This window comes from Pseudorasbora parva, chromosome 5, assembly GCF_024679245.1.
Source record: "Pseudorasbora parva isolate DD20220531a chromosome 5, ASM2467924v1, whole genome shotgun sequence".
In the NCBI taxonomy this organism is placed as follows: domain Eukaryota; kingdom Metazoa; phylum Chordata; class Actinopteri; order Cypriniformes; family Gobionidae; genus Pseudorasbora; species Pseudorasbora parva.
Window position 1 is genome coordinate 43892777 of NC_090176.1, and position 26092 is coordinate 43918868.

Consider the following 26092-nt stretch of genomic DNA (forward strand, 5'->3'; position numbering starts at 1 on the left):
GTTCAAATATTTTTTTAATGATTGAAAACAAGCCCGGAATATAGTGTGCATACACTTGCATACACTCTCGGACTAAATATAAAATATTTTAAACTGTGTTCCGATGATGAACGGAGGTCTTACGGGTGTGGAACAACATTAGGGTAAGTCATTAATGACATCAATTTTATTTTTGGGTGGACTAACCCTTTAAGTTTAGGTTGGGGTAGGTTCAGGTTTATTAATTATTACCCAGTTAGAGTCATTAATAAAATACACTGTAAAATAAAGTGCTACTGAAATCACTATTATTTAGTGAGAACGTATTAAATTGATCACATGTGACAGTAAAGACATTTATAAAATTAAAAAAGAAAACTACTGTAAGCACTATACTAAAACTAAAACAGAAATAAATTAAAATAAAGATAAATATTTAATATTTAACTTATAAAAAGGACAAAAGCATATGACTAATTATACTAAAATTCAAACTGAAAATTGAAACATCGACTTCAATATATTAAAGAATACTCCTACTATAAAAGTTTGGAATGATTAAGATTTTTTTAGGTTTTGGAAAATTATTTAATGCACACCAAGACTGCATATATTTGATAAAAAAATACAGTAAAAAAAAAATTACAATATTTTTTATATATATATTGTAAAATTTAATTTACTCCTGTGATGTAAGCTGATTTTTTTGTGATACATTTAAACGTTTGACTGAGTATAAGATTTTATTAAAAAAAAAAAAAATTTATTCAACAAGGGGGCATTAAATTGATTCGATTGACATTAAAGTCATTAATAATATTACAAAAGATTTTTTCAAAAATATTACAAAAAAAATGTTTTCAACATTGATATAAAATTATAATTATAGCATTCTATAATTATTATTAATAATGGAGCGCTAAATCATCATATTAAAATGATTTCGGATCACGCGACACTAAAGACTGGAGTAATGATGCTGAACATTCAGCTTTGCATCACAGGAATAAATTACATTTTAAAATGCATTCAAATAAAAAATTAATAATTAGATCAAATAAATTCAGCCTTGGTGAGCAGAAAATACTTCTTTCAAAACCATAAAAACCCATTGTGTTAAAGATTGAGTTATGGATTCCCAGCCCAACTAGAGACACAAAGGGCCTTCGAGCTGCAGTCTGAGGCCTTCAATGGAGTATGTTACAGGCAAAGGGAACAGTTTGCATCAGCGTAATATCCAAGTGTAATCATGTGGAGAGCAGGGACTCCATATTGAACCAACTAAACCCAAACACAAGCAACAAGTGTCTGGTGCATTTAAATTGTAATCATGGGGCTCTGTGTGTGAGTTCAGAGTCTGTCATCGCCGCACTTGTGAAAAGGGTAAGAAGTGATGAGAGCTGACACAATGGTGAAAAACAAAGAAAGAGAGCAGATGGAAAATGTCAGACTTCTCATATCAGTTATATATCACATATAAATCTCCTGTTACTGGGTAAAACATGTATGCTTTGGAGACAAGACCAACTTTAGTTCAGAAGTTCACACAGTTCACACAACTCGCATGTATGTTGTCTTAAAGCTGTGTGACTTTCTTCAGTTGAACACAAAGAGAACATGATGTGCTTGTAACGTTTGTTTCTATGCAATTACAAAAAGCTTCATTAAAAATGAAGCAAAAGCACCATAGAAAAGTATTGATCCTATACAGCTTTGTGCCATGAATGATTGGTGAACAAATCATTATTGGGTTGGATTTTTATAGAAATAGAAGCAGTTCATAAATAGATTCAGTTCACACAGCGGAACTCTTTGTATTGTCTGCATGATGGTAACAGCTGACAGCTATTTGGATAACTTGAAAAGTTTCTAACAAATATATAGAAACGACTAGAATATCAACTGATGTCCTTGTCTCTTATCCCATCTTGAAGTGCGACCAAGTGTCTATTAGTGCTTCACATTATACATTGTTTCCAAGCAGTTTTACATAAAGTCATAATTTTTATATGCCTTGGTGCTTTAACATGTTTTAAGGCTGGCTGACAAAATAATAATGATCATCCGGATTTGGATCTACCGATATCATATGTACAGTGTTGTCTAACTTAAAGTGTTCACAGACTTTGGTTTATGTATTTCCCCGGCATCTAAATTGGATAGGCTACAACGGGGATACAGGTGCAGCAACGCAAAGATGATTCTGCGCTAATTTCATCTAATATTTAATGTTTTTTAAAATGCTGTAGATTTTTGTAGCAAATGAGAAGCAACAAAATGTTTGACTATATTTGGAGATAAAGGTCTTGTTACTGATTTTAAGTTTTGTTTAGGTAATTAAAGCAACTTTTATTTCAATGACAGCAGAATATGTAAAAGCATGGGGTAAAAGGTGCTTCTGTTGTGGCAAAAGGCACAAAAATTAAAGGAAGTGTGTGTAAGATTGTGGCCAAAACTGGTACTGCAATCACTATCCCCTCTCTCCTCTCCCCCTGACTCAAGGTTTACGTTTTTAGGACAGAGGAAACAGCGCTGTAAAGATAAGTAAATTGTGTGGAAAATACTGTGTTTTTTTACACGCGAAACATGAACTCATGTTATATTGCACACTGTAAACATAATCAAAGCTTCGAAAACATGCAAAGAACGGGACCTTTAATGTCTAGTGACATATCAGGGTCATTTTATGATTAATTGAAATACATTTCTTACATACAGTTCATTTAACATGATAATAAACATCTGGCTGAATTTTCCATATGTTGACATGACATGGTTAGAGATAGAGATAATAAATATCATATAATCAAGTTAGTTGTCCACCTTAGAGATCATTATATTTATGATAATCATATTTAATATAATTTTTTTAAAATATAATTTATCATATTATATAATAAAATATAATTTATTAGTTACTGTAAAGCTATATTAATTAACATGGGATCTCATTTGATGCTTTCAGAATATATATCTTTTTTATAAATACTTTTGATTCTGTATTTATAAAATGAACATACTTTAAGAACAGTATATTTATTGAAATAATATTTTTTTCAGAATATCAGAATAAACTGAAAATAGTACAAATTTAAGCTTAAGTCATTCTTGTTTTGAACAGGTATTACCTTAGACCTTATTAAAAACATATTATTTAAGCTTAAATATTTGTATCAATACTTTGTGACTTTTGCCTCGTGTGTGTGGGGTAAAAGGGCCAAGATTTTTAAACAAACAAACCACTTTTATGATTTATTTTCATATAAAATCTGTTGCTACATCAATGTTTAATAAAATATATATTTTTTGCAATCATACACTATGGGAGGACTGAAATGCAAATGTTTCTTAAGGTGTGCCTTTAGCCCCGTTGTACCCTTTATATAAATGTCAGGAAACCCAATTCCTGGCCACATCTCAATGTCCATGGACCGCTGGTTCTTTGGTAAGTTGCAAGGAACACAGTTGAGTCCAACTGCCTTAAATTAAAGAGGATAACCATTTGTTTTTGATCTTGTTTTCACAGTTTCCCCTATTAAATCCAGTCATGCTGCAAGATGTTTTGGCACTCAAGAGGGGGCCTTGAGGGGGGATGTCCCGCCGGGAAAGTGACGTCAATGCATACCTTCTATAGTATGACTTCAGAAGTCTTTGAATAATATTTTATATGGTTCTTTTGCATTATTTTTGCATTTATTTATTGCATTACGTTTAAGGGGACAAGATCAAGTGTATGGGTTGACATTAAATCAATAAATGACAGGTTCAACTTTATTCAGTGGCAACACGAGAGATTCCCTATGGGTGTATGAGTCAGAATCCAAAGTGAGCAGTGTGTATAATATCACAGTTTGGTGTCTGGTTTTGGCAGTCTCTCTTACCCTGAAGCGGCTGATCAGGTCATATCTGGTGAGCAGTTCATACACCAGGAACTTCAGAGCGTGTTCGCTACTGGCCTCTTGGAGCGTGAAGACGTCAAACGACCATTTATCAACATCCTGAAAAAAAGGAAGACTCCTATGAATTGGTGGAAGATATGAAACTTTAAGGAAATAAACTCAATCCATGTTATAATTAACTGTAAAGATAATATGTACCTTTAGAACTGCAATTACAGATGGCGGATAGGTCAACCCTGCCATGTTGGATGTTCTTCTGTACATTCTGCAAACATGCACACACAAACTCTTTTTTTACTATTACCAGATGAAGTTTATTTTTAACAAGGTACTTTTCAGTAAACAAAAATTAACACGTATATTAATTCATGTAAAAACAGATTTTGGGTAGCTAACGTTGAATACTTTTGAGAAGTTGATGTTCTGCAGTTCTACTGTATACTCCAAATGTACAAAATATATTTTTTAAAACATTTTGCTTATTCTTTATGCATGCAAATTATTTGTCACACCATGTAAAATAAACGAGACAAAGGGTGATTTAAATGATAAGAAACCTCTAAAATGACATTTCACAGCACCTGAAATATACACTTTCCCTTTTACATTCATATAAATATTAACTTAAATCTTGATGTTGATTAAAAAACATTCATGAATGCATAAACTACTTATTTACATCAAAGTCATACAGGAAAAATAGCCAAGATTAAATTTAAAGGTTGAAAAGGCGTAACATATTGTCATTAATAAATAAATAATTTTTAAGCAACGAACTTGACAGTTGACTGGACCCCTTTAAAATTACACTATAAAAATATAAAATCATTAAGTTGTTCCTCCACAAATAGAATGGTTTTACTAAGGTCTGAAGTAAAAAGGGGGCTTTACAGAAGTGTTTAAGAGATGAGAAGTACATTCAAGTGGGAATATTATATAATCAGAAAAAAAGAAAAGACAAGCAGAGCACTAACACTAAAACTTTCCTTTTTAAATGAGGGTGGAAAAGTACTTCATAATGAAAATGTCATGTTACTCAACACAGTCCAGATACCAATATAATAGTACATAATGATCACATTCAATTTCAGTGTTCTTATTAACTTGGCTCTCGATAAATTAATCCCATTACTGGAAAATTACCAGGTTCATTTATGCAGAACATTTTTATATCTCTGTCCAATGTCTTAATTTTTGGGACAAAATAATAACTCACAAATGTTAAAGACTGAAATCATATTAATTAGTTTTATTCCATTACAATATCACAATTAATTATACATAGACCCTAAACAGGTGGGGAAAAAATGAGATGGGAGAAAAAAATATATTTAAAAACGTTTGCATTCGCTCACAAAACTTTTGCATTCCCCCGAGAAATTTGAAGTTCACTCGCAAAGTCAAAAGTTCTCTAAGCAAACGCACTCTCAGTGGAACGCAAAACATTGGCAAAAGAACGCAAAAGTGATGACAAATCTTTTTTTCCATCACCATGTCCCTTTAGACGCTCCATACGATTAAATGAACATTGGATTAATTTTTAATAATTTCCCAAATTTGGTGCTTTTATACCAATATCTAGCACGGATCAACATATATCATCAACACCTGTCTTTTTTTATATATATTTTTATAAACAAATGGATAAATAAACAAAAATTCATCCATTAATGATGAATATTTTTAATGACATCATCAGAAAATAAATCATTCCATCTTGTTTAATAAAATATATATACACACCAATCAGGCATAACATTATGAGATGAAGTGAATGATCTCTTCATCACGGCACCTGTTAGTGGGTGGGAGATATTAGTCAGCAAGTGAACATGTTGTCCTCAAAGTTGATGTGTTAGAAGCAGGAAAAAAGGGCAAGCATAAGGATTTGAGCGAGTTTGACAAGGGCCAAACTGTGATGCTAGATGACTGGGTCAGAGCATCTCCAAAACTGCAGCTCTTGTGGGGTGTTCCCAGTCTGCAGTATCTATCAAAAGTGGCCCACGGAAGGAACAGTGGTGAACCGGCGGCAGGGTCATGGGTGCACGTGGGGAGTGAAGGCCTGATCTGATGAATCATGTTTTCTTTTACATCACGTGGATGGCCAGGTGTGTGTGCGCCGCTTACCTGGGGAACACATGGCACCAGGATGCACTATGGGAAGAAGGCAAGCTGGCAGAGGCAGTTTGATGCTTTGAGCAATGTTCTGCTGGGAAACCTTGGGTCCTGCCATCCATGTGGAACTTACTTTGACAAGTACCACCTACCAAAGCATTGTTGCAGACCATGTACACCCTTTCATGGAAACGGTATTCCCTGGTGGCTGTGGCCTCTTTCAGCAGGATAATGCATCCTGCTACAAAGCAAAAAAATGGTTCAGGAATGGTTTAAGGAGCACAAAAATGGGTTTGAGGTGTTGACTTGGCCTCCAAATCCCTCAGATCTCAATCCAATAGAGCATCTGTGGGATGTGATGAACAAACCAGTTGAATCCTGGAGCCAGATACCACAGCAGACCTTCAGGGGTCTAGTGCAGGGGTTTTCAAACTGGGGTCCGGGGACCCCCAGGGGTCCTCCAGAAGGTTCTAAGGGGTCCCCAGAAAATTTCAGAGAATTAAAAGACAAAGCAAAAATGGAGTCTATCAAACAATCTAATGGTTTCATTTCTAATTGTTTCTCCTTGTTTGCCATATATATATTTCAAGATTTGTATATGTTTTTTTTTTTTATCTTTCTAGTGAATTTTTCTCACTATAGTCCCTTTATCTTGCTCACTGGGGTTCTTAACATGGTATGCAAGCTGCTTACAAAGAACTACATTATGAAAGTTGCTTAAACAAGTACATTTTCATTGAAAATGTTTTTCTTCAGGTTAATACATACAATAAGTATAACCAATTTAAGTTTGGAAACAATATGTTGTATTTATAATGTCACACTATTTATCTAACTGTTTAAAAGTTTTTTTTTGTTATAAATATATAGACGTATTTTAGGAAGGGGGTCCCCCATAAAGGTTTTTCATATTTGGGGGTCCTTGGCATCGTGAAGTTTGAAAACCCCTGGTCTAGTGGACTCCATGCCACAACAGGTCAGGCCGGTTTTGGCAGCAAAAGGGGAACCAACACAATATTAGATCATAATGTTATGCCTGATCGGTGTACACAGGTCCTTCTCAAAAAATTTGCATATTGTGATAAAGTTCATTATTTTCCATAATGTAATGATATAAATTTAACTTTCATATATTTTAGATTCATTGCACACCAACTGAAATATTTCAGGTCTTTTATTGTTTTAATACTGATGATTTTGGCATACAGCTCATGAAAACCAAAAATCTCAAAAAATGAGCATATCATTAAAAGGTTCTCTAAACGAGCTATTAACCAAATCATCTGAATCAACTAATTAACTCTAAACACCTGCAAAAGATTCCTGAGGCTTTTAAAAACTCCCAGCCTGGTTCATTACTCAAAACCGCAATCATGGGTAAGACTGCCGACCCGACCCTGTCCAGAAGGCCATCATTGACACCCTCAAGCGAGAGGGTAAGACACAGAAAGAAATTTCTGAACGAATAGGCTGTTCCCAGAGTGCTGTATCAAGGCACCTCAGTGGGAAGTATGTGGGAAGGAAAAAGTCTGGCAAAAAACGCTGCACAACGAGAAGAGGTGACCGGACCCTGAGGAAGATTGTGGTGAAGGACCGATTCCAGACCTTGGGGGACCTGCGGAAGCAGTGGACTGAGTCTGGAGTAGAAACATCCAGAGCCACCGTGTGCAGGAAATGGGCTACAGGTGCCGCATTCCCCAGGTAAAGACACTTTTGGGCTACAGAGAAGCAGCACTGGACTGTTGCTCAGCAGTCCAAAGTACTTTTTTCGTATGAAAGCAAATTTTGCATGTCATTTGGAAATCAAGGTGCCAGAGTATGGAGGAAGACTGGGGAGAAGGAAATGCCAAAATGCCTGAAGTCCAGTGTCAAGTACCCACAGTCAGTGATGGTCTGGGGTGTCATGTCAGCTGCTGGTGTTGGTATTACTGTGCTCAATTGGCCTGCCAACTCTCCTGACCTGAACCCCATAGAGAATCTGTGGGATATTGTGAAGAGAAAGTTGAGAGACGCAAGACCCAACACTCTGGATGAGCTTAAGGCCGCTATCGAAGCATCCTGGGCCTCCATAACACCTCAGCAGTGCCACAGGCTGATCGCCTCCATGCCACGCCGCATTGAAGCAGTCATTTCTGCAAAAGGATTCCCGACCAAGTATTGAGTGCATAACTGAACATAATTATTTGAAGGTTGACTATTTTTGTATTAAAAACACTTTTCTTTTATTGGTCGGATGAAATATGCTAATTGTTATCATTTTTTTGAGCATTTTGGGTTTTCATGAGCTGTATGCCAAAAATCATCAGTATTAAAACAATAAAAGACCTGAAATATTTCAGTTGGTGTGCAATGAATCTAAAATATATGAAAGTTTAATTTTTATCATTACAATGAACTTGATCACAATATGCTAATTTTTTGAGAAGGACCTGTATTGTACATATTCATAGTTTTATCAAACAAGATGCTATATACTATTATTATTATTATTATTATTATTATTATTATTATTATTTTTATTATGTAATATACTATACCACCCTGATGTATTCTTCATTTAGCTCTTTGTTGGAATATTATATTAAGTTTCATATAAATTAAAAGGCCACTGTGTACAAAATCAAATTATAATTAATAAAGTTTAAGCTTCTGAGTCTGTCCTCAAATATTTTTGAAAATCTGGCTTACCTTTTTTTTTAAACCACAAAATAACAGATACTTTTTAATCTGAATGTCTTTTATCATTACGAGAGCCCCTAATATCCGTTCGATATCACACACCACCCGGAGATCAGTGCTTCAAGCTCAACAGGTGTCTATGACATTCTGAATGAGTATCCATGGAAATGAGGAGCTCTGCCCATGTAAGAGGGAGGCAGCTCACACACAGAACTCAGGCATGAGGGTACATGCCACAGAAAAGAGGACTGCGATGTAAATGGAATGGATCGAGATGTTCATTTTCAGCTACTGGAAAAGATTATGCAGAACAAGCCCTTAAGTGTGTGTCTTATGTGTCTGTAATCTTGGTAGACATTTTCCTGTTAGCAGGGGAAAAATGGGAAGGTCTGTGAAATTAGCCTGTCTGCATGATTTAAACTCACTTAAAGGCTGTACCTAAAATGGTAAAATAAAGGCTGTGTCCCAAAACCTAGTGTGCTGCGTTTTTGTGTGATTTTAACAGTTGTGTGTGTTGAACAATACATGCAAAGATGGCTTCTAATTTTGTCAAATCTTAAGAGGCAGTGTAATTATGTTGCCCACATTGGCAGATCCCAATTCTGTCATCATTTACTCACCATTTAATCAGTTTCAAACCTGTATGCTATTTGTTTGTTGAACAGAAAACATATTTTGAAAAAACGGTGGTAACCAAACAGCTTTGGTCCCCTTTGACTTTAACTGTATTTTTTGTCCATTCAACGGAAGTCATTTAGACTGGGTAAACCCAGCCTTATCTGCCGGCAATTTGATTTCGACCTGCAACTCAGAAACCTGTACATTAATTTCTACTGCTTCTGTATCACTTTTGCCGGAACTAATCTCAGGCTGGCTTATCCACCTGGCGAGCTATTGGCAGGTTTAACACAATGACAGATAAAGAAGCGATGGGTCGCTGCCCATTGATCACGCCTCTTGTTGTCTGATTGGTTGAAGGACTATCCAATTGCACACAGGGTCATTCAAATTATGCTCGTTTATCATGCCTCTTGTGCAGCAGAAAATACAGAGCAAACTTGGTCTTCTCTTCTCTATCACTTGGTCTTTTGATAGCCAGAAAAGAAGTCAATAAGAACCGAAAGTGTTTGGTTTTACATTTGAATGACATTAGGGTGAGTAAACAATGTCAGAATTTTCATTTTTGCGTGACCACTTTAATCAACATCATGAGATTTTGAGCAAAATGTTATTGGCAATCACAATAAATGTATTATTAAATGAATAATAAAAAGCAAGTATTTCATTATCAAAATCAATAGATACCGTTCAACAAAGATCCCAGCCTGAACGGCGTGAACGATGCTGCGGAACCGGGGCTTCTCCTCGGGCCGTCTGCGCACCACTCCCATCTTCCTGGTGAAGGTGGAGGCCAGCCAATCTCGCACCTCCATGGGCACAGAGTCTGCTTGGATATCACTGAGCTCATCCTCCGTGTCCAGAAGCCGCCTAGAGAAGAGCAAACATTTTCAGAGAGGATATTACTCCAAAGAGCCTACAGCAGCTGCTCTGAAGAGCCGACAGCATGTGACCTTTTTCAAGATAAATATTGTAGGTTAGTATTTGCAGTAGAAGAGTTTGCCTTTAAGTTATTTGGTTGCAGTGTTTTGTTTTGTATTTTATTTTATGGAACTGATTAAAAATATTTCTTGATTCCTAACTCCATGAAATAGATCATTTTCTGTTTGCAAAATAATTTCCTTATTACTGAATAAATATATAAAAGTAAAAAAAATCTGCATCGGCCACTGACAAACCTATAGCCTGGTCGACCTATATCTGCATGTGTTCGCCCTTTACCGACCTACAGGGAATCAAGCATCAGAGAACATCAGTGGAAGTCAGAACTACTGAGCAGGAAAACCCATAGGAGGCCGCAGCCTACATTCAAATATGCGTCGGTGGGTGTTACAATCATTGTAATGTGCAATAACTGATGTGTAAAAGATTAAAAAACTATATTTAGGGGTTATATTTTTGGCTCCATCCGTGGGTTGTAATAGATCAAGATTTACAAAACCTGTCAAGAATATGTCCCAGTCATATTTCACACCCCAAAAAATGTATTTTATTTGCCTATATAAAATAAAACCCCTTTTTAGTACCATTAAGAGTCTTTGCATCGCGACACTATTTACATGTGTGATCTTACTGAGTATAATTAGAATAGATTCAACCTGTTTTTTGTTTTGATTTTTTATGTGTGTGTGCGGGGTTTTTTTTGTACTGGCAGCTTTTTACTTCTGGCATCAGAACTGTCTATCGTCGTAGATTGTATTTACATTTTTAATAATGATACAACAGACATATAAGATCATCCTAAATAAGGTAGAATCGACATGTTAAATCCAAATAGGATGCATTTTGTCCCATATTTTAGCATTTTACTCTCAAACAACTGAATGCATGAGTATGAATTGCATTTGAATAAAATTAAAGATTTAAATGTAAAATAAAATAAATGTTGGGGTATCTTTCAGTAAAATCAGTAATGTTGTGATATGTTATTACAATTTAAAATATTCATATATTTGAATATATTTTAAGATGTGATTTATTCCTGTGGTGCAAAGCAGATTTTTTAGCATCACTGTTTTTATACATTGATTTTTCATCAGCAATATTATTATCAATGTTAAAAAGAGTTGTGCTACTTATTCTTGTTATTATTTCTATTTTCATTACTTTGGAATATATGTACAATTAATATGTGTGTGTATATATATATATATATATATATATATATATATATATATATATATATATATATATATATATATTAGGGCTGGGCAAGTTAACGCGTTATTATCACGTTAACGCATTTATTAATTAACGCCGACAATTATTTTATCGCGCATTAATTAGTCATTAGTTATTTATTATTATATTGAAAGGCCGTTGCTCCTTGTTTAATGAGCACCAATAGTATCTAAATGTGTCCATTTAGATACTATTATAACTGAATTTATTAATCAAATGTAAGAATTTAACATGAAAGATGATGCATACATTTAGATACAAGATTTTTAAAAATGGCCTTTATAAAATTAAATAACGCCCTGGGGTGAATTTCACAAATATGCAGATTTAAGTCGGCTTATGTTAAAGCTGACAGAACACTGATGAGAATATTACTACAGAATCAATATATGTATACCACCAATTTAATTTAATTTGATTAAATTAATGTTTGCGTTGATATTTACAAGAAATATTGTAACTGTTACTAACTTTTAACTGCTGTAAAAAGCACCTTATTTGTTTAAAGTGTTTGCAAACCATATGTTATTGCACTTTTGTTCATTTAGCAGCACTTTCGTATTCATTATTGAATTTTGCGCATACTGCGATTAATCACGCAATTCATGATTCAGAAAATCATGCGATTAATTGCGATTAAATTAAATATATATATACACACACTCTATATACTGTGATCTTGCAGGTTTTCGTGACATTCACTCTATCTTAAATGGAGCTCTACAACTGTGTGATGTTCTGAACTGAAGATGTTATTTATGTGCAGACCGAAAGCAAGAAAACATCTCCACAGCCACTTGCTCATTTTCTCATAGTGCCATGACTGATCCTGCCCTTGCTCTATTAGAGAAAAAGACAGCATTCAACGCTGAAGTACCATAAGCAACTAGCATAAGATTAAATAAATAAGCTTTTGCTGAGAAATGAATGCGGCAGAAAGAATAGCGACTGTTATTATTGCTCAGTCTTACGCAGACAGCCCAACCGGCACAGGAAATGCGACATGTTATCATAACAAATATTCTCCGACTTCCAGTAACAAGCTAAAATTGCTCAAAGCTGCTACCATGGCAATACATCCTGTGCCTGTCATTAGGAAAACGTAATTAGCCATAGCCGAGTCTGTCTAAACACAAGTCCATCAAACGAGAGGCTGGCAGGGCTCTAGTGGGACAACACTATAACGCTCTGTACACGTCAGTCTGAAGCACAACAGAGCGACAGAGCTCTAGGTCTCGGTTAATTAGGATCAAGGGCCCATGGGACGCACAGCTCCACTGACTAACTGTGCGGCTGGCTTCCGCGGGGAGCAAGAACACTCTTAGCACTTCTCTCTTCAGACGAATGTGAAACACCTCCTGCTAACTGCTGGAGATAGAGATGAGAATACTTGAACAACAAAAGGGTGGACTAGATGAATAATCCTTCAGAGGGGAAGATAGTGCCATTTATACATGTTGCCTTTTCCCATGGCACCATGAAAGTAAAACACTGAGACTGGGAAATAACCTAGCAGCCCTTATCATCTAAACGAAATCTAGCTGCATCCTTAAATGTGCAGAAATAAATGTTATAATAATGTAAATGCAGAGAATTCAATCATGATATAATATAAACCAGATATGATATAAACAAGAATATAGCACTGATCATCCAGCATAAATTAGAATTGAACCATTAAATCCATATAGGATTTTGTTTGTCCCATGTTTTAGTATTTTACTTTTAATCAAATAAAAATATATTAAAAGGAGATTCCATGTCGGTCAAATGATTAGGGTGGAGAAGAGGTTTTTAAAATAAGTATTTTATGCACACCAAGGCTGCATTTATTTATCAAATACAGTAAAAACTGTAATATTATGAAATATGATTACAATTTAAAATGTTTCCTATTGTATTACATATACTAAAATTTTAGCATCATTACTTCAGTCTTCAGATCTGATCCTTCAGAAATCATTTTAAATACTCACAAAAAAAAAACTTATTGTAGGAAGCAGTGTCAATTGGGTTCCACACAACTGTATTGACAAATTTGTACAAATACCAATTTAGTTTTACGAACAAAATAAATTTAAGCAAAGCTGACAAAATTCATTTTTTTAGTATATTAAAATGAGTACTGTCAGCTTTGCTTTATTTTGTTTATACAGCTAAATGTTTATTTGTATAAATTACTTAATAGAGTTGTGTGGAACCCAAGTAATTCCTGCAATATGTTTTTGTGTAGAAACAACTCATGTTTCAACTCAAGTTCATGTTACATGAGTTTTTGAGTAATGTGAACAGGTATGGTTTGAGTGAAGCTAACAAACTAACAACAGTGAAAGTTTTTTGTGTGTGTGTTTGTGCTGAATACAGCATTCATTTCTTTTAAAGATCATATTGACCCAAACAATTTTTACAGTATTTCACCTTTTTTTAGACATTTAATATTGGATGTCTTTAACTGTTTGGCTTTTTTTGTCAAATATCATAGCTATCAAAATCCAGTGTTCTGTATTTTCCGTACGTGAGTATTTGTTGTAGCTGGCTATATAAAAAAAAAAAAAAAAAAAAAAAAGTTGTGTACTGTGCTAATTAATTGAGATTTCTTACAGCTCTTACAGGTTTTTGGCCTTGTTTGTTTCGTTGCTTCTATTGCTCTACCCTTTTTTGTAAGTCGCTTTGGATAAAAGCGTCTGCTAAATGATTAAATGTAAATGTAAATGTAAATTCACATTTAATCAGATATCTTTTATTCTAATGTGTTTCATTGGTTCACAATTGCATATTATTGTATGCTATGTTCAGAAAAATATCTAAAAACACGAAACCTTTAAAAGCTGAAGTGTAAAATTTAAACTCACAAATCTCTAGTGTTATAATGTGTGTAATGGTAGAAACCCTTTACGATAACATTCATAAGATTTAATAAGCTCATATGCCAAAAATAAAGTGACTGCAGAAACTTCATCAAGCAGTGATTATCTTAATTATAACTTGCACATGCATATAGCTACAGGCAATACTGTACTGCGTCTGTGGGGCATTTCAATTTTATTTACGACGTGGCCCACTGTCACATGCCACCAGTGGTTCAAACGAATCTCAAATGGCACATGAGAGCGTCACTTATTCCCCTCCGCTGAAGTTATACATGAGACTGTGAAAGGCAAATGTTCACTTACCTAGTTTCATCGATGTACACGGCCTCTAGAACCGATGCGGCATATTCAATGTTTTTCCTCAGATCTACGACATTCACCTCCCCCTTATCCAGCTGCTTCACCAGACATCTCAATCTGCAGGAAAACAACAACAGAACTTCAATTCAGGAAAATTCTACATCTGATCTGAAAGCACTGATGTTATTCATTGACAGTACATTATAGTTTACAGGGATAGTCCACATTTTTACAACATTCAATCAACCTCATCTGTCTAAACTTGTATTACTTTCTTCTGAGTTTGGCTCCAAACTCCACATCATTGTCTATTTTCAAAGTAAAAAAGTCAGCTCTGACAGAAGTTCATACGAGTTTGGAACGACATGAGGGGATGCAAATGATGATTCAAATGTTCTTTGTTTTGCGAATTATTCCTTGAAAGCCTACAATAAACACATACACATACAAAGTGAATTAAAACCTATCCATGACAGAGGAAAACACAATCTGTTTTGTGAAAGAAACAAAATGGATAAATGAGACAGACACTGCCAATTCCACACCCACAGGAAAACAAAGAGTATCAAACATATAAAATAAAAGGATTACAGTTCATCAGCATCTTAATCATCAAATCTCATGTGCCAAAGCACTACGCTCGGTTAATCTCTCATGGCTCTCACAATAAGACTTTTTGTTTTTTGAATAAGCAAAGCAAATATCTTGGCACAGCTAATGCGAGGTAACCCTGTAAATATGTAGGGGAAAAAACAAAAACAAAGTTAACATTAGATAGTAATGAATTCCATGTAATCCAATCAAACACTGCCTCCCATTCCTTGTTTTCAGAACAAAAAAATGATTTGCACACTGCAACAAGATGAAAGCACAAAAAATACATAAATATAAATTAAACCATAAATAAAATAAATAACCCACTGAATATTTTAATGAAATGAAATATTTATACAATAAAATCATACAGGCTTGCAAAGAAAGGATGGTATGTAAAGAACTGTAGTAATTGTGAGTAAAGACAATATTAAAAAAAAATGTAAAAAAAAAAATGATTGATTTCATTTGCTACTTCTTAATTTTTAAGTTTTATTTATTTTTATTTTATTTTATTTATTTTGTTGTTGCTGTTGATTGTTTTAAATCTGTAGAACTTTGAGATTTTGTTTACTATTAAGTGCGTTACAAATAAAATGTATCATTTTTGTTTTCATGTTTTTTGGGGACACTTAATAGACATAATGATTTTTATACTGTACAAACTAGATATTCATCACTGACCCCTTAACCTTCCATCAAAGAGAACTTTCTAATATATATATATATATATATATATATATATATATATATATATATATATATATATATATATATATATATATATATATATATATTTTAAAAACATAATAATTCTCATGGGGATCAAAACAGGATTTCGGATATTGCAAACTTTTTTGGGGACATTTTGTCCCTCTAACATAGGGTTTACCACACATTATCAAATATTATCACCGGTTTCACAGAAACACACTGGAATACAATGAAATGGGACAACACTGAATACGGGTGCTCGAGATCCGAAACACCTCAAGATTCCATTTCAACCACATTTGAAGGTTTTTTGAAAGCATGTGCAATGTGCGTTTCATTGGTAAAATAGACGCTAATCCGTTCTTATAAGTCCCAGACAACATTGAAGTACCGCCCACTCGCCTGTCAATCACTCACTGCACCAAAACAAGGGGTTATGCTTTGCCAGTCATCTGTGGCTTTAAAATGAAATAACTGTCTGATTGAAAAATCTGCACAAGTACACATGCACAAGACTTCTCTGGTGTATGACTGATATTCAGTGACACATATTATGTAAATCACATCTGTCACTGAGTTATGGGTATCTCACTAAAAGCATAAGTAACACTTCTGTTAATCTGGACCGTTATGGGCCAATAAATCTCAAAATGGTCAAATGTCTTCTGATTAATGTCTGCTTTCAATCCCCCACACCAATTTTTATGTTCATAAAAGTGGTCTGTAATGTAGCAACCTGAATAAACACCTCTTCCTTAGCGGCTATTGACAGATAACACGTACGCCTAAACTCAAACTGTTAACACGTATGCCTAAACTTCAACTTGCTTCAGAAATGCCATGACAGGATGAAAGACAAACAGCAGCAGGAACACAAACTGCAATTACAGATGAAACTACCGGTTAAGTGAAAACCAGAGAAGCGGCACTGAATAAAGAGCATGTTGTTTGTGTCGGTTTTGAGGGGTATTCTCTTGAAGTCTGGCCTGACATCATCTTCTAGCTATTTCCATTTCCTGCCACGATGTGATCTGGAATGATGTCTGACTCTGATTGTAGTCTGAGGTGAATCAGAATAACATCTGATGTGAAAATGAGGCAAATGTTCACAGTGAACCGCTCTCAATGCCAAGCTAGTCACTTTTGCATTCATTGCAATTTGTCTGTCAAGTATGTGACTGGAAAGAATGAATTACCTTTGGAAGATTCTCTGTCGTTCCTGTGAAAATGTGGGTTTGATATTCTTAGTGCAGCTTTTGTCATATTACTTGACTTCATCACTACAAACCGAGAGCCAAGGAAAGAAACGAACCAAGATATAATGACAGAAACTTACCACCTGCATTTCAAGGAGATAAATGTATTTTTCTGCCCAGATATGTTAAATGTTATTGTTCAGAGGTGTTTCTTCTTTACTTGGGAGACAAAATTAAGTTCCTCTTTAGCTTCATATGTTTCTCCTAAAAGTCCTCAAGGAAAACAGACACAAATGAGACCATTGTTGGCATAAGGATAATTAATGTGGGCAGTATAACTCAGCTAATTAGCTTTGAATTGACAGTGATTAAATATTTGACATCCCTGAATTTGGATTACAGGCGTTGTCTTTGTAAAGATGCCACTGTTGAGCCTTTTTGAACATTTTAGATTACTGTGATCTTTTCCTTAGGATATAAATCTTCATTTCAACTTAAATTGAAATCGAAAATGCAAAATAAATGACTAAGGTTTTCTGGCCACTTCCCCAGTTTGCCATTGGTTGGCCAAAAAGCAAAACAATGTCATTGGTTGAGTACCTTAAACAATCAGAGCAATGTTTTGATAGCATCACAACTAAAAAGCTTACATTTTCCTAGTAAATGGACCGTCATATGGATATATAGGGATGCAGGGATGACATATTTCTCTAGGCCAACCTGGAAGTTAGCATCACCCTGGTTTCTACTGATATTTCCATTGACATTTGGATTACTGCAGAAAAAAGCATGGTGACTAACAAAAGCTTATTATTCTTCCAAGTTTTGTTCATCGTGATAATCACAAACACAACTTTATGAATACAATCTTCAAAAGTTAAATGTAGACTATAAACAAACTACACTGTAAAAAAAAAATGGTTGTTTTTTGTTGGTTTAACTTAAAAAAGTAAGTAACCTGGTTGCCTTAAAATTTTGAGTTTATTGAAATTAAAAATGTGAGTTGATACAATGAAGGAAATTTGTTTAATAAATAGAAACTCAAAATATTTTTGTATCATAACCACATAAAAAATGTGATAAATCATGAAAATAGCACTATTTGAAATGTTTCACTGCGTCATCATCAGAAATAAAACACAAACAATTACCCAATATGCTTACAAAATCTTTTAATAATATTTTAATAAAGGTTGTCGAATCTCAAAAAATGTTCATTGTATTAACTCAAAATTTCAATTTCAATGAACTCAAAATTTTAAGGCAACCAGTTAACTTTTTCCCTAAATAATTTTTTTACAGTGTACACAACGGAGAACGTGTAGTACCATTAGACACTCGTTAGCTTTTACAAGACAAGTAAAAGCTTTTTTTTTAAATCACAAGGGTATTACTAATGTATGTAGAATAAAACATTAAAATATCTTGAGATTGTGTTCATCACAGATCTTCTTTAAATCATTTAACCAAAAAACCCATTCAAGAAACCTTTTGACTTCAGTACAATACAACCGGAAGCACTAAAATCTAACTTGTTTCCAAGGTTTGGCCAACAAAATATGTCATCCCTGCACCACTCTATTATGCTGGGATAGGAGAAATTATTATGGACTGCATTTTATGGACTGCATTTATTAGTGTTTAAAGCTTAAATCTACATTAACAAACACATTTAAAAAATTGTGTGAATAAAGATTTTAGTTTCTAGCAGGTTTATGGAGTCTAAGTGAAGACTGAAGAATCTGGTTCTGGTTAAGTAGCTGGGGGCGAACAGCTCTAGAGTGACATGTCAACCTATCAGGGCCTATTTTTACCTGGAGTGCATGAAAGCGTGTGAGTGAGATGGACTCCATCTGACTTATGGAGTGTGGCAGAGGAAAAGGGCGGGAGAATGATAAGGACTTTGGAAACACTGAGGATGATACTCACTCCTTCCCTCCCTGATTGTAATTTACAACATTTGCAAATGCCCAGCAGTGACCCCCAACTTTAAGCACCTGGGTAATGAAGTATGATGGAGAGGAGAAGGGTGTGTAACTGTGCATCACTCACAATCACACCCACCCACCCAAAATGTCAGAGCGTGTATAATTATAACACAAGCTCTGCAGGCTACAGAGGGGAGAACTTTCCAAACCATGATACCCACACAGAAATGCAGCAGGAGGGGATCTACAGTTTATCGCAATATAGCTCTATAGTTTCCAGGTTTAAAGAGTCATAAAACCCAAAAACAGATACTGTATGTACAGGCTGCACATCACTGAAAACACTAAAAGCACATTTTTCAGAGCAATTTCATTCTTCCGGGTTGAAATGCAACGTAACAAAGTCTGAGGTAGCAGCGTTTACCCTCAGTGTGTGATTAGCTGCCGGGGCTGGAGAAAAACGATTCTATGTCATCCTTCTGAGCTCCTGAGCGTTTCTCCGCATTACCCCTGAGAAATAACTATTTTAACCCCCAATCACTGCTCTGTATTATGCATGAGATTACAGTGGAAAATTCTAACGTCACAAAAGGCCATTTCGCCGCTGTTCCTTCACCTCTGCCTGTTCAGCATTGCATTTGGTCACAAGTGTGGTAAGTGTGTTTCCTCAGCACAGTATCACAAAAGCGTTATTTCATTTTCCCAACGATGCTGTCAGAGCTGGAGTTTGACTGCCAGCACATGAAAAATATGATCTTACTTGTGCTAACTGACACATCCGAAGTGTTCACACAAAGACGCCTTAGACATTGTGCGATCCCGATATGCACAGAATTACAGTATTTCAAAATATCCGTCTTGGCAAGTATTCACAAAACATTTATCTGTTATGTCATAAGTGAACGTTTGGTTATCTTTTGGGGAACATATCTGATGTGTAACATTATATTAGATCCATACAGTACAGTAGGACTTAAGGCAGACTGTCTTTTTATTCTTGTTAATCAAATGATTGTGGTATCATTGGGGGGGGAAGTTGCATATATATTTTCCTGTAGATATTTGATTTTGACTAGGTGTGTGTTGTTACCAGGGACTTTAAAGTTTGGGTGATAGGTAATTTTGTAGTCAAACCTTAAGACATTTTTTCCCTCAAAACTGACTTTGCTGAGTCTAATCGACAGGTGTAGATCAGTAATTTTTTGTCCGATTTTTGATAATTTGCACAAATGTTTGAACACACTGCAATGAAATGTCTCTTATGATTTTAAAGACATTTTGATTTGATGGATGGATGGATGGATGGATGGATGGATGCATGGATGGATGGATGGATGGATGGACGGATGGATGGATGGATGGATGGGTGGATGGATGGATGGATGGATGGGTGGGTGGGTGGGTGGATGTATGGATGGATTTATGGATGTATGGATGGATGGATGGATGGATGGATGGATGGATGGATGGATGGATGGATGGATGGATGGATGGAATGATACATATATCAGTAAATTGACAAGTGCAAAACTTAGTAAATCATCTTCCATGATTCATTTAAATACTCTACTCCCATATATTTTGCATCCGAAAGGGAAACTTCAACAAATGCATTTGCAATAACGGCAGACTCAAAAATAACCGTCGTTACTATAATTTTTAACGCCAAAAGAGGGTTTGTGCTGGAGCAAGCTGTTAGTGAATCTGTCCCTAAGTATTCAGACAGTTTTAATGACAGCAGCAATGATGCTGACATGAACAAAGCATGATGATCATGTGATGCAGCATTATTTGAGTTCTAAAAAAACATATTGCACTTCAATGGAAGAAAGGAACAACAACAAAAAACCTGTGGTGTCAAACTTTTGAACCCTTCTGTATATGACATATAATATGTCAAAAATGTAAAGGGATGCAAAGCCTTGAGTGCATCACCCCCCTGTGGTCCCCCCACAACAGCTGTTATGCTTATCAGCATTCACATGAAGCCTGTAAGAGTGTGTTTAACATCGAGGACAGCAAGAGTGCCGAATCTCCAACATGCGCTGCTCGCTTAGATGACACGACCTGTGCCAGTGTACTCTAATTTCTCCTCTGAATTTTGCACACATTATATTTGCCAGCCCTTTGTATCCAAAGTAATGTGCAGTGCTTTCAAAGTATACATTTTAGAAAGCTAGTGCACTACTTACTGAATTCAATGCAAACTATATTTATATTGTCTATTTTAAGTATGTTAAAAACTTGTCCAGAGCCAAAAAGTTAATCATCCATCTAACTTCTAATCATCCATAACACTGGAAAATCAAATTAAGTGCATTGAATTATGGGAACTTTGTTACATATTGCCAATTTTTTATCAAATGTAGTAGGATATTGGGGCATTGATATTTAGCATATTTTGCACAAAATACATTCTATATACTAAAGAAATAATGAAAAAAAGTATACTAGGGCACAATGCACAGTGTGTAAAACCCCTTTAAACAGGATACATACAGCCATCTGGTCATTATCAGAAAATAAACACTGACAGGGTGATCAGGACACAAAGCAGAGGGGTCTTGCATCACTCTGAAGGTGTTTATTTTGCAAAAATCACTGCATGTCTGCTCATTTTCAACATGTTTTTACACAATGTAGTAGCTGATAAATTAACTTTTGGTATTTAAAAAAAGATTTAAAAAGATATTAACGTAAGTATGTGTTTTTATAAATAGACTTTCTAGGGAGCAAATTAGCTTGTGCTACAATCCATGCAAAAATATACATAAAGACATTTTACAAGACATTTATTATAGAGAGTGCTATATAAAGAAGTGTTGTTTTTGCTAACTATTTAAAATTTGGATTCAAATCAAGCTGAAATAAAATAATATATGCCAGATAAAAAAAAAACAATAATAAAATGATCATTAGTAATGTTAAACTAACATAAAGCTAAAACAATAAAAATGAAAGCAAAACATAAAGATTAACAAATACTATAATAGTAAGTAATACTAAAATAACACAGATAAATAGCTGTTCTATTAAGAAGTTGCTTACAATTTAGTGACAGACCATAAAACATTTATATGGTAAACAGATACTGAATTATAATATCTGAAACTTATTCAATGGTGCCATTATACATTATGAATGGCTTATGCTCAATGGTGCATGTGCCATCTTGTCTGGTTTAGCGATAAATAAACACAAATTTGACAGAACAAATCAATCAGCCAATTAGAAACAAGCATTCCAAAAAGCTGTGTGAATATGACTGTAAACGTAGCTGAAAAACACAAGAGATGAAGTATGACGGGTTGACAGAAACCACGCTGTCAAGTGGTTTCAGAGCGCAGGCACTTAGACTGACTGTATTTTTGGAGACTATGCCATAGCCCCTGACACTGTGTATCGGGGAGGGTCTTCAGACCACTGCGAGTGTATGGAAATGAAAACAAGCATCTAAAAGTAGCCTGTCTCGAAATGGATGAAATAAACCTGCATCGATTTACCTCTATAACTGGCCTCCCAGAAGCAAAAACATGCTAAAGCAAGCTGAGTCTTCTGCATCTGGCTTCCCTTTGAGTAACATGTTGCTCCGTCAACACAATCCAAAAGTTCCTCAGGGACCTAGTTGAATCTATCTCCACGCCTTTTCCGAGTCCCTGTCTTCCAAATCTAGAACCACCCAGGTTTTTCATAGCTCGCAGGGTCAGATTAGAAATTGCAAAACAAAACAAACCCTGGAAGTTTGCTATGAGTTTTAATAAGAAGTGTTCCTGAAAGGGACTGCAAGGCCAGCTTGTTCTCCGAGGGTGCATGAGAACCCTGGGGAAGGAGAGAGGGGGATGTTTGTCATCGTCACTACCAGCGGCCCAGTAAGACGCTGGCACTGGCAGCCGGCAGGCCATCGTGCCCCAGTCACACAAACACAGAGGAAGGTCAACCTCAAACATTTTCCCATGAGCTTGCTGTGCCATTATACACGCAAACGTCCAAAACTCAGGAGGCAATGCCGTCACTGACGGCCCCTCGAGGGACCAGGCGAGGGCTCGTGATGGAAAGAAAGAAAGGACGTGCTGCCAACCTCTCAGACAGCTCTACATTCCTCACCCCAACAAGATGGCCCCCATAGGACCGCTCACTGACCTGAGAATAATTCGAGAGTTATGGGGAAGAGCATTTGATGAGTCCAGAGACGCAAATCAGCTCAGACACCAGCAGTTTCCCGCCCCATTTGATCTGACAAATAAATGGACGTGTTCTCTGATTTCACAGATATCCCACCATTAACTTTTTGGTTCCAAATAAGTCCCTAGGCAACAGTGAAAATATTGTCACAAATTGTCCTCCCCTGACACTAACTCTGCTTTTTAAAGCTATTTATAGAAAGATTAGACAGGCCAAGACTTGGAGAAAGGTGAAGTGTCATCATGCGTCTGTCCATTTTTTTTAAATTAACCTATAGATACTGGTAAACTAAATACTGAACAAGTGAGGCAATTGATTGATGGCTCAATAATAGCATATCAATAAAAGGTTTCTGAGTGAATGAAAAGAACATAAATCAACCAGCAGACAGCGTCACAAGCTGATTGTGAATGCACCGCTTAAGAGACGTAGCCTATAGGCTAACGTTACGAAAAAGCTAGGCGCTGTTGAAGGAGCTTAATCCAGCCACTGATTATGTGTATAATGTGGGCTCGACATTAACGCTTTTCCGCTTGTCCGGGACAAGTGAATTTTTGAAGGGACAAGTGAAAGAGAATTTTACTTGCCCGACAGACAAGAGCCTGGTTAAAACGCCAATAACAAAAAATAACTAGCGAATCACCAAGATGCAAGAATGATTGTGCATTAATGTAGTGTAAGTGGCGATCGATTGGTGGATAATAATATGTAATGAACTGAAGATAGGTTGCGCTGTTGCCACTCGTGCAGCCTCTCGAGGAGAAATTAAAACACTTGTGCGTTTAAGCTGTTTTCCTGAATACAATCACGACTGAAAATGACACTGCATTTATATGGCAGTTCAATTAATTTACATTCACTTACATTAACATTCACTTGAAGTCTCTTACATTTTAGATGCAATATTGAGTGTTTTTGTTCTATTTCAGCTGCGAAAATTGTGAAATTATGTTACTGAACGACATAATGTTACTGAACGATTCAGCGTTTGAATGAATCGTTTGAATGAACAACTCAATGACTCACTCATTAAGATGGACACCTGCTGCCACCTACTGGAGGTTTATTTTCATGTTTAAACCATGACTAATTTGTCTATTCAAAGCTACAAATCTCAAAACATTATTTAATATAGTGGTAATTTGACAGTGTAAATTATTTAATTTGATTGGTAACAGCCCTTATAGTGTCTTATTTTAATGTGATGTATTGATCAAAATTAACAATAAAATGAAACCTAAAGCAGAGACTATATTTAATAAGATTAGGGGGAAATGCCCTTTATAAAAGGTGAAAGTATCTAAAATTTCAAATTAAATAAAAATAAAAATCACAAATATGCAGATTTAAACATGTCAAAGCTGACAACACACACACACACACACACACACACACACACACACACACACACACACACACACACACACACACACACACACACACAAATATTAAACTTTTTTCCGGACAAGCAAATTTTTTACTTGGACAAGTGAATGAACGATTTAATGTCTCAATGCATTTCATATATATACATTTTTAATTTTTAAAAAACAAAACAAATTTTTTGTGCAATTACTTGGTAGTCAGGTAGTGGTGGGGGAGAGGGGCGTGGCCAAAAAAGTTTGAGAACCACATACATCTTGCAATTGATACAAGAAGGGGTCTGCGAAGAGACTGATACACATCGGCCTCGCATCCCTGTGAGATTTTGCGTACATGGATTTGACTAGAGCCCCTCTGGTGACGTGCTAAACTCAGGTTGACACAAGCAGTCAGCGATCTGTGGTGCCAGAGAACAATTCTTAGAGCCAAACGGAGCTCTGATTAAACAAACATCCCATTCTTCACAAGCCTCAGTTTCTCCAGTCCTCCAAGTACTGAAGCCACATCTTAATGCCCGCAGGACAGGTTGGTTTACACTGGGTTGTAAACTAACCTCTTGGGTTCCCATTTGAAGGAGTTAAGCTGAAGCTCTAAATGCTAGTAACGTCAGTCTAGTTGTGTTTTGGCAGCACGAAGGGCACTGATTTATTGGCTAAGACTCTATCTCTGTTAAACATCTCCCTATGCTTATCCTCCACAAGCTAAATAAATCCCACCCCTTAGAGGATGTGGATGACCTTACCTGATGTTCAAGAATTTGGACTTAAAAAGCAAGGCTCTAAGTTAAAGATGTCAACGTACCATTAAAGAGGTTACCTGACAGGAAGTTACCTGACAAATATTTTAAGAAGTAGTGAAATCGTGAACCTGACCTGACCATTTTCTTCCATTCCAGATAATGATTCAGGTTATATTTTTATTTCTTATGAATATTTTAATTCCTTTTCTGTGTAAAGCACTTTGAATTACTACAGTTCTATAGAAACAAACGTGCCTTGAATGCCAGTAGGCGGGGCCTATGGTGCGATGATGTATAACTATTCGTTGATGTCTTGCTCTGGAGGCAGGCATATGCAAATGTGCTTGAGCTATCTTCCTTCTCAGCAAACACTGATATATGTGATTATTTGCAATTAATCTGACTTAAATAAAGAGCCCTACTGAAAAATGAATTCATAAAAGAGACCAAAGTCTTTCATGGCTCAGTCTCTTCTGAATAAATTATAATCACTTACAGCAAAACTTATTTCCTCAAAAGGGTATTTAAAGAGAGAACTCACACGATAATCAGGCAGAGAATCACACTAGAGTCCTTGACTTCCCTATTAGGACTTTGACAATTACATTCATTTTGTCATTATCAGTCAAGATCAGTCTGCTCTTCTATCGAATGCTGGAGCCATTAGCAACAAAGACTCTTCGCCAAATAAAGCAACAGTCACAAAATGTTTTGG

The 26092-nt window shown here is 35.6% G+C and overlaps 1 protein-coding gene across 2 annotated transcripts in view; it reads right to left on the reverse strand.

Moving 5' to 3' along the window:
• The window catches only part of pde1a (phosphodiesterase 1A, calmodulin-dependent), a 48636-nt gene that overhangs the window by 14900 nt on the left and 7644 nt on the right, over positions 1–26092 (reverse strand). For both annotated transcript variants that reach the window (XM_067444444.1, XM_067444445.1), the window contains exons 2-5: positions 14645–14758; positions 9978–10160; positions 4077–4143; positions 3861–3977 (exon numbers count right to left, since the gene is read on the reverse strand). In XM_067444444.1, coding sequence (XP_067300545.1) covers positions 3861–3977; positions 4077–4143; positions 9978–10160; positions 14645–14758 — 481 coding nt within the window. The remainder of the gene's footprint in view (positions 1–3860; positions 3978–4076; positions 4144–9977; positions 10161–14644; positions 14759–26092) is intronic.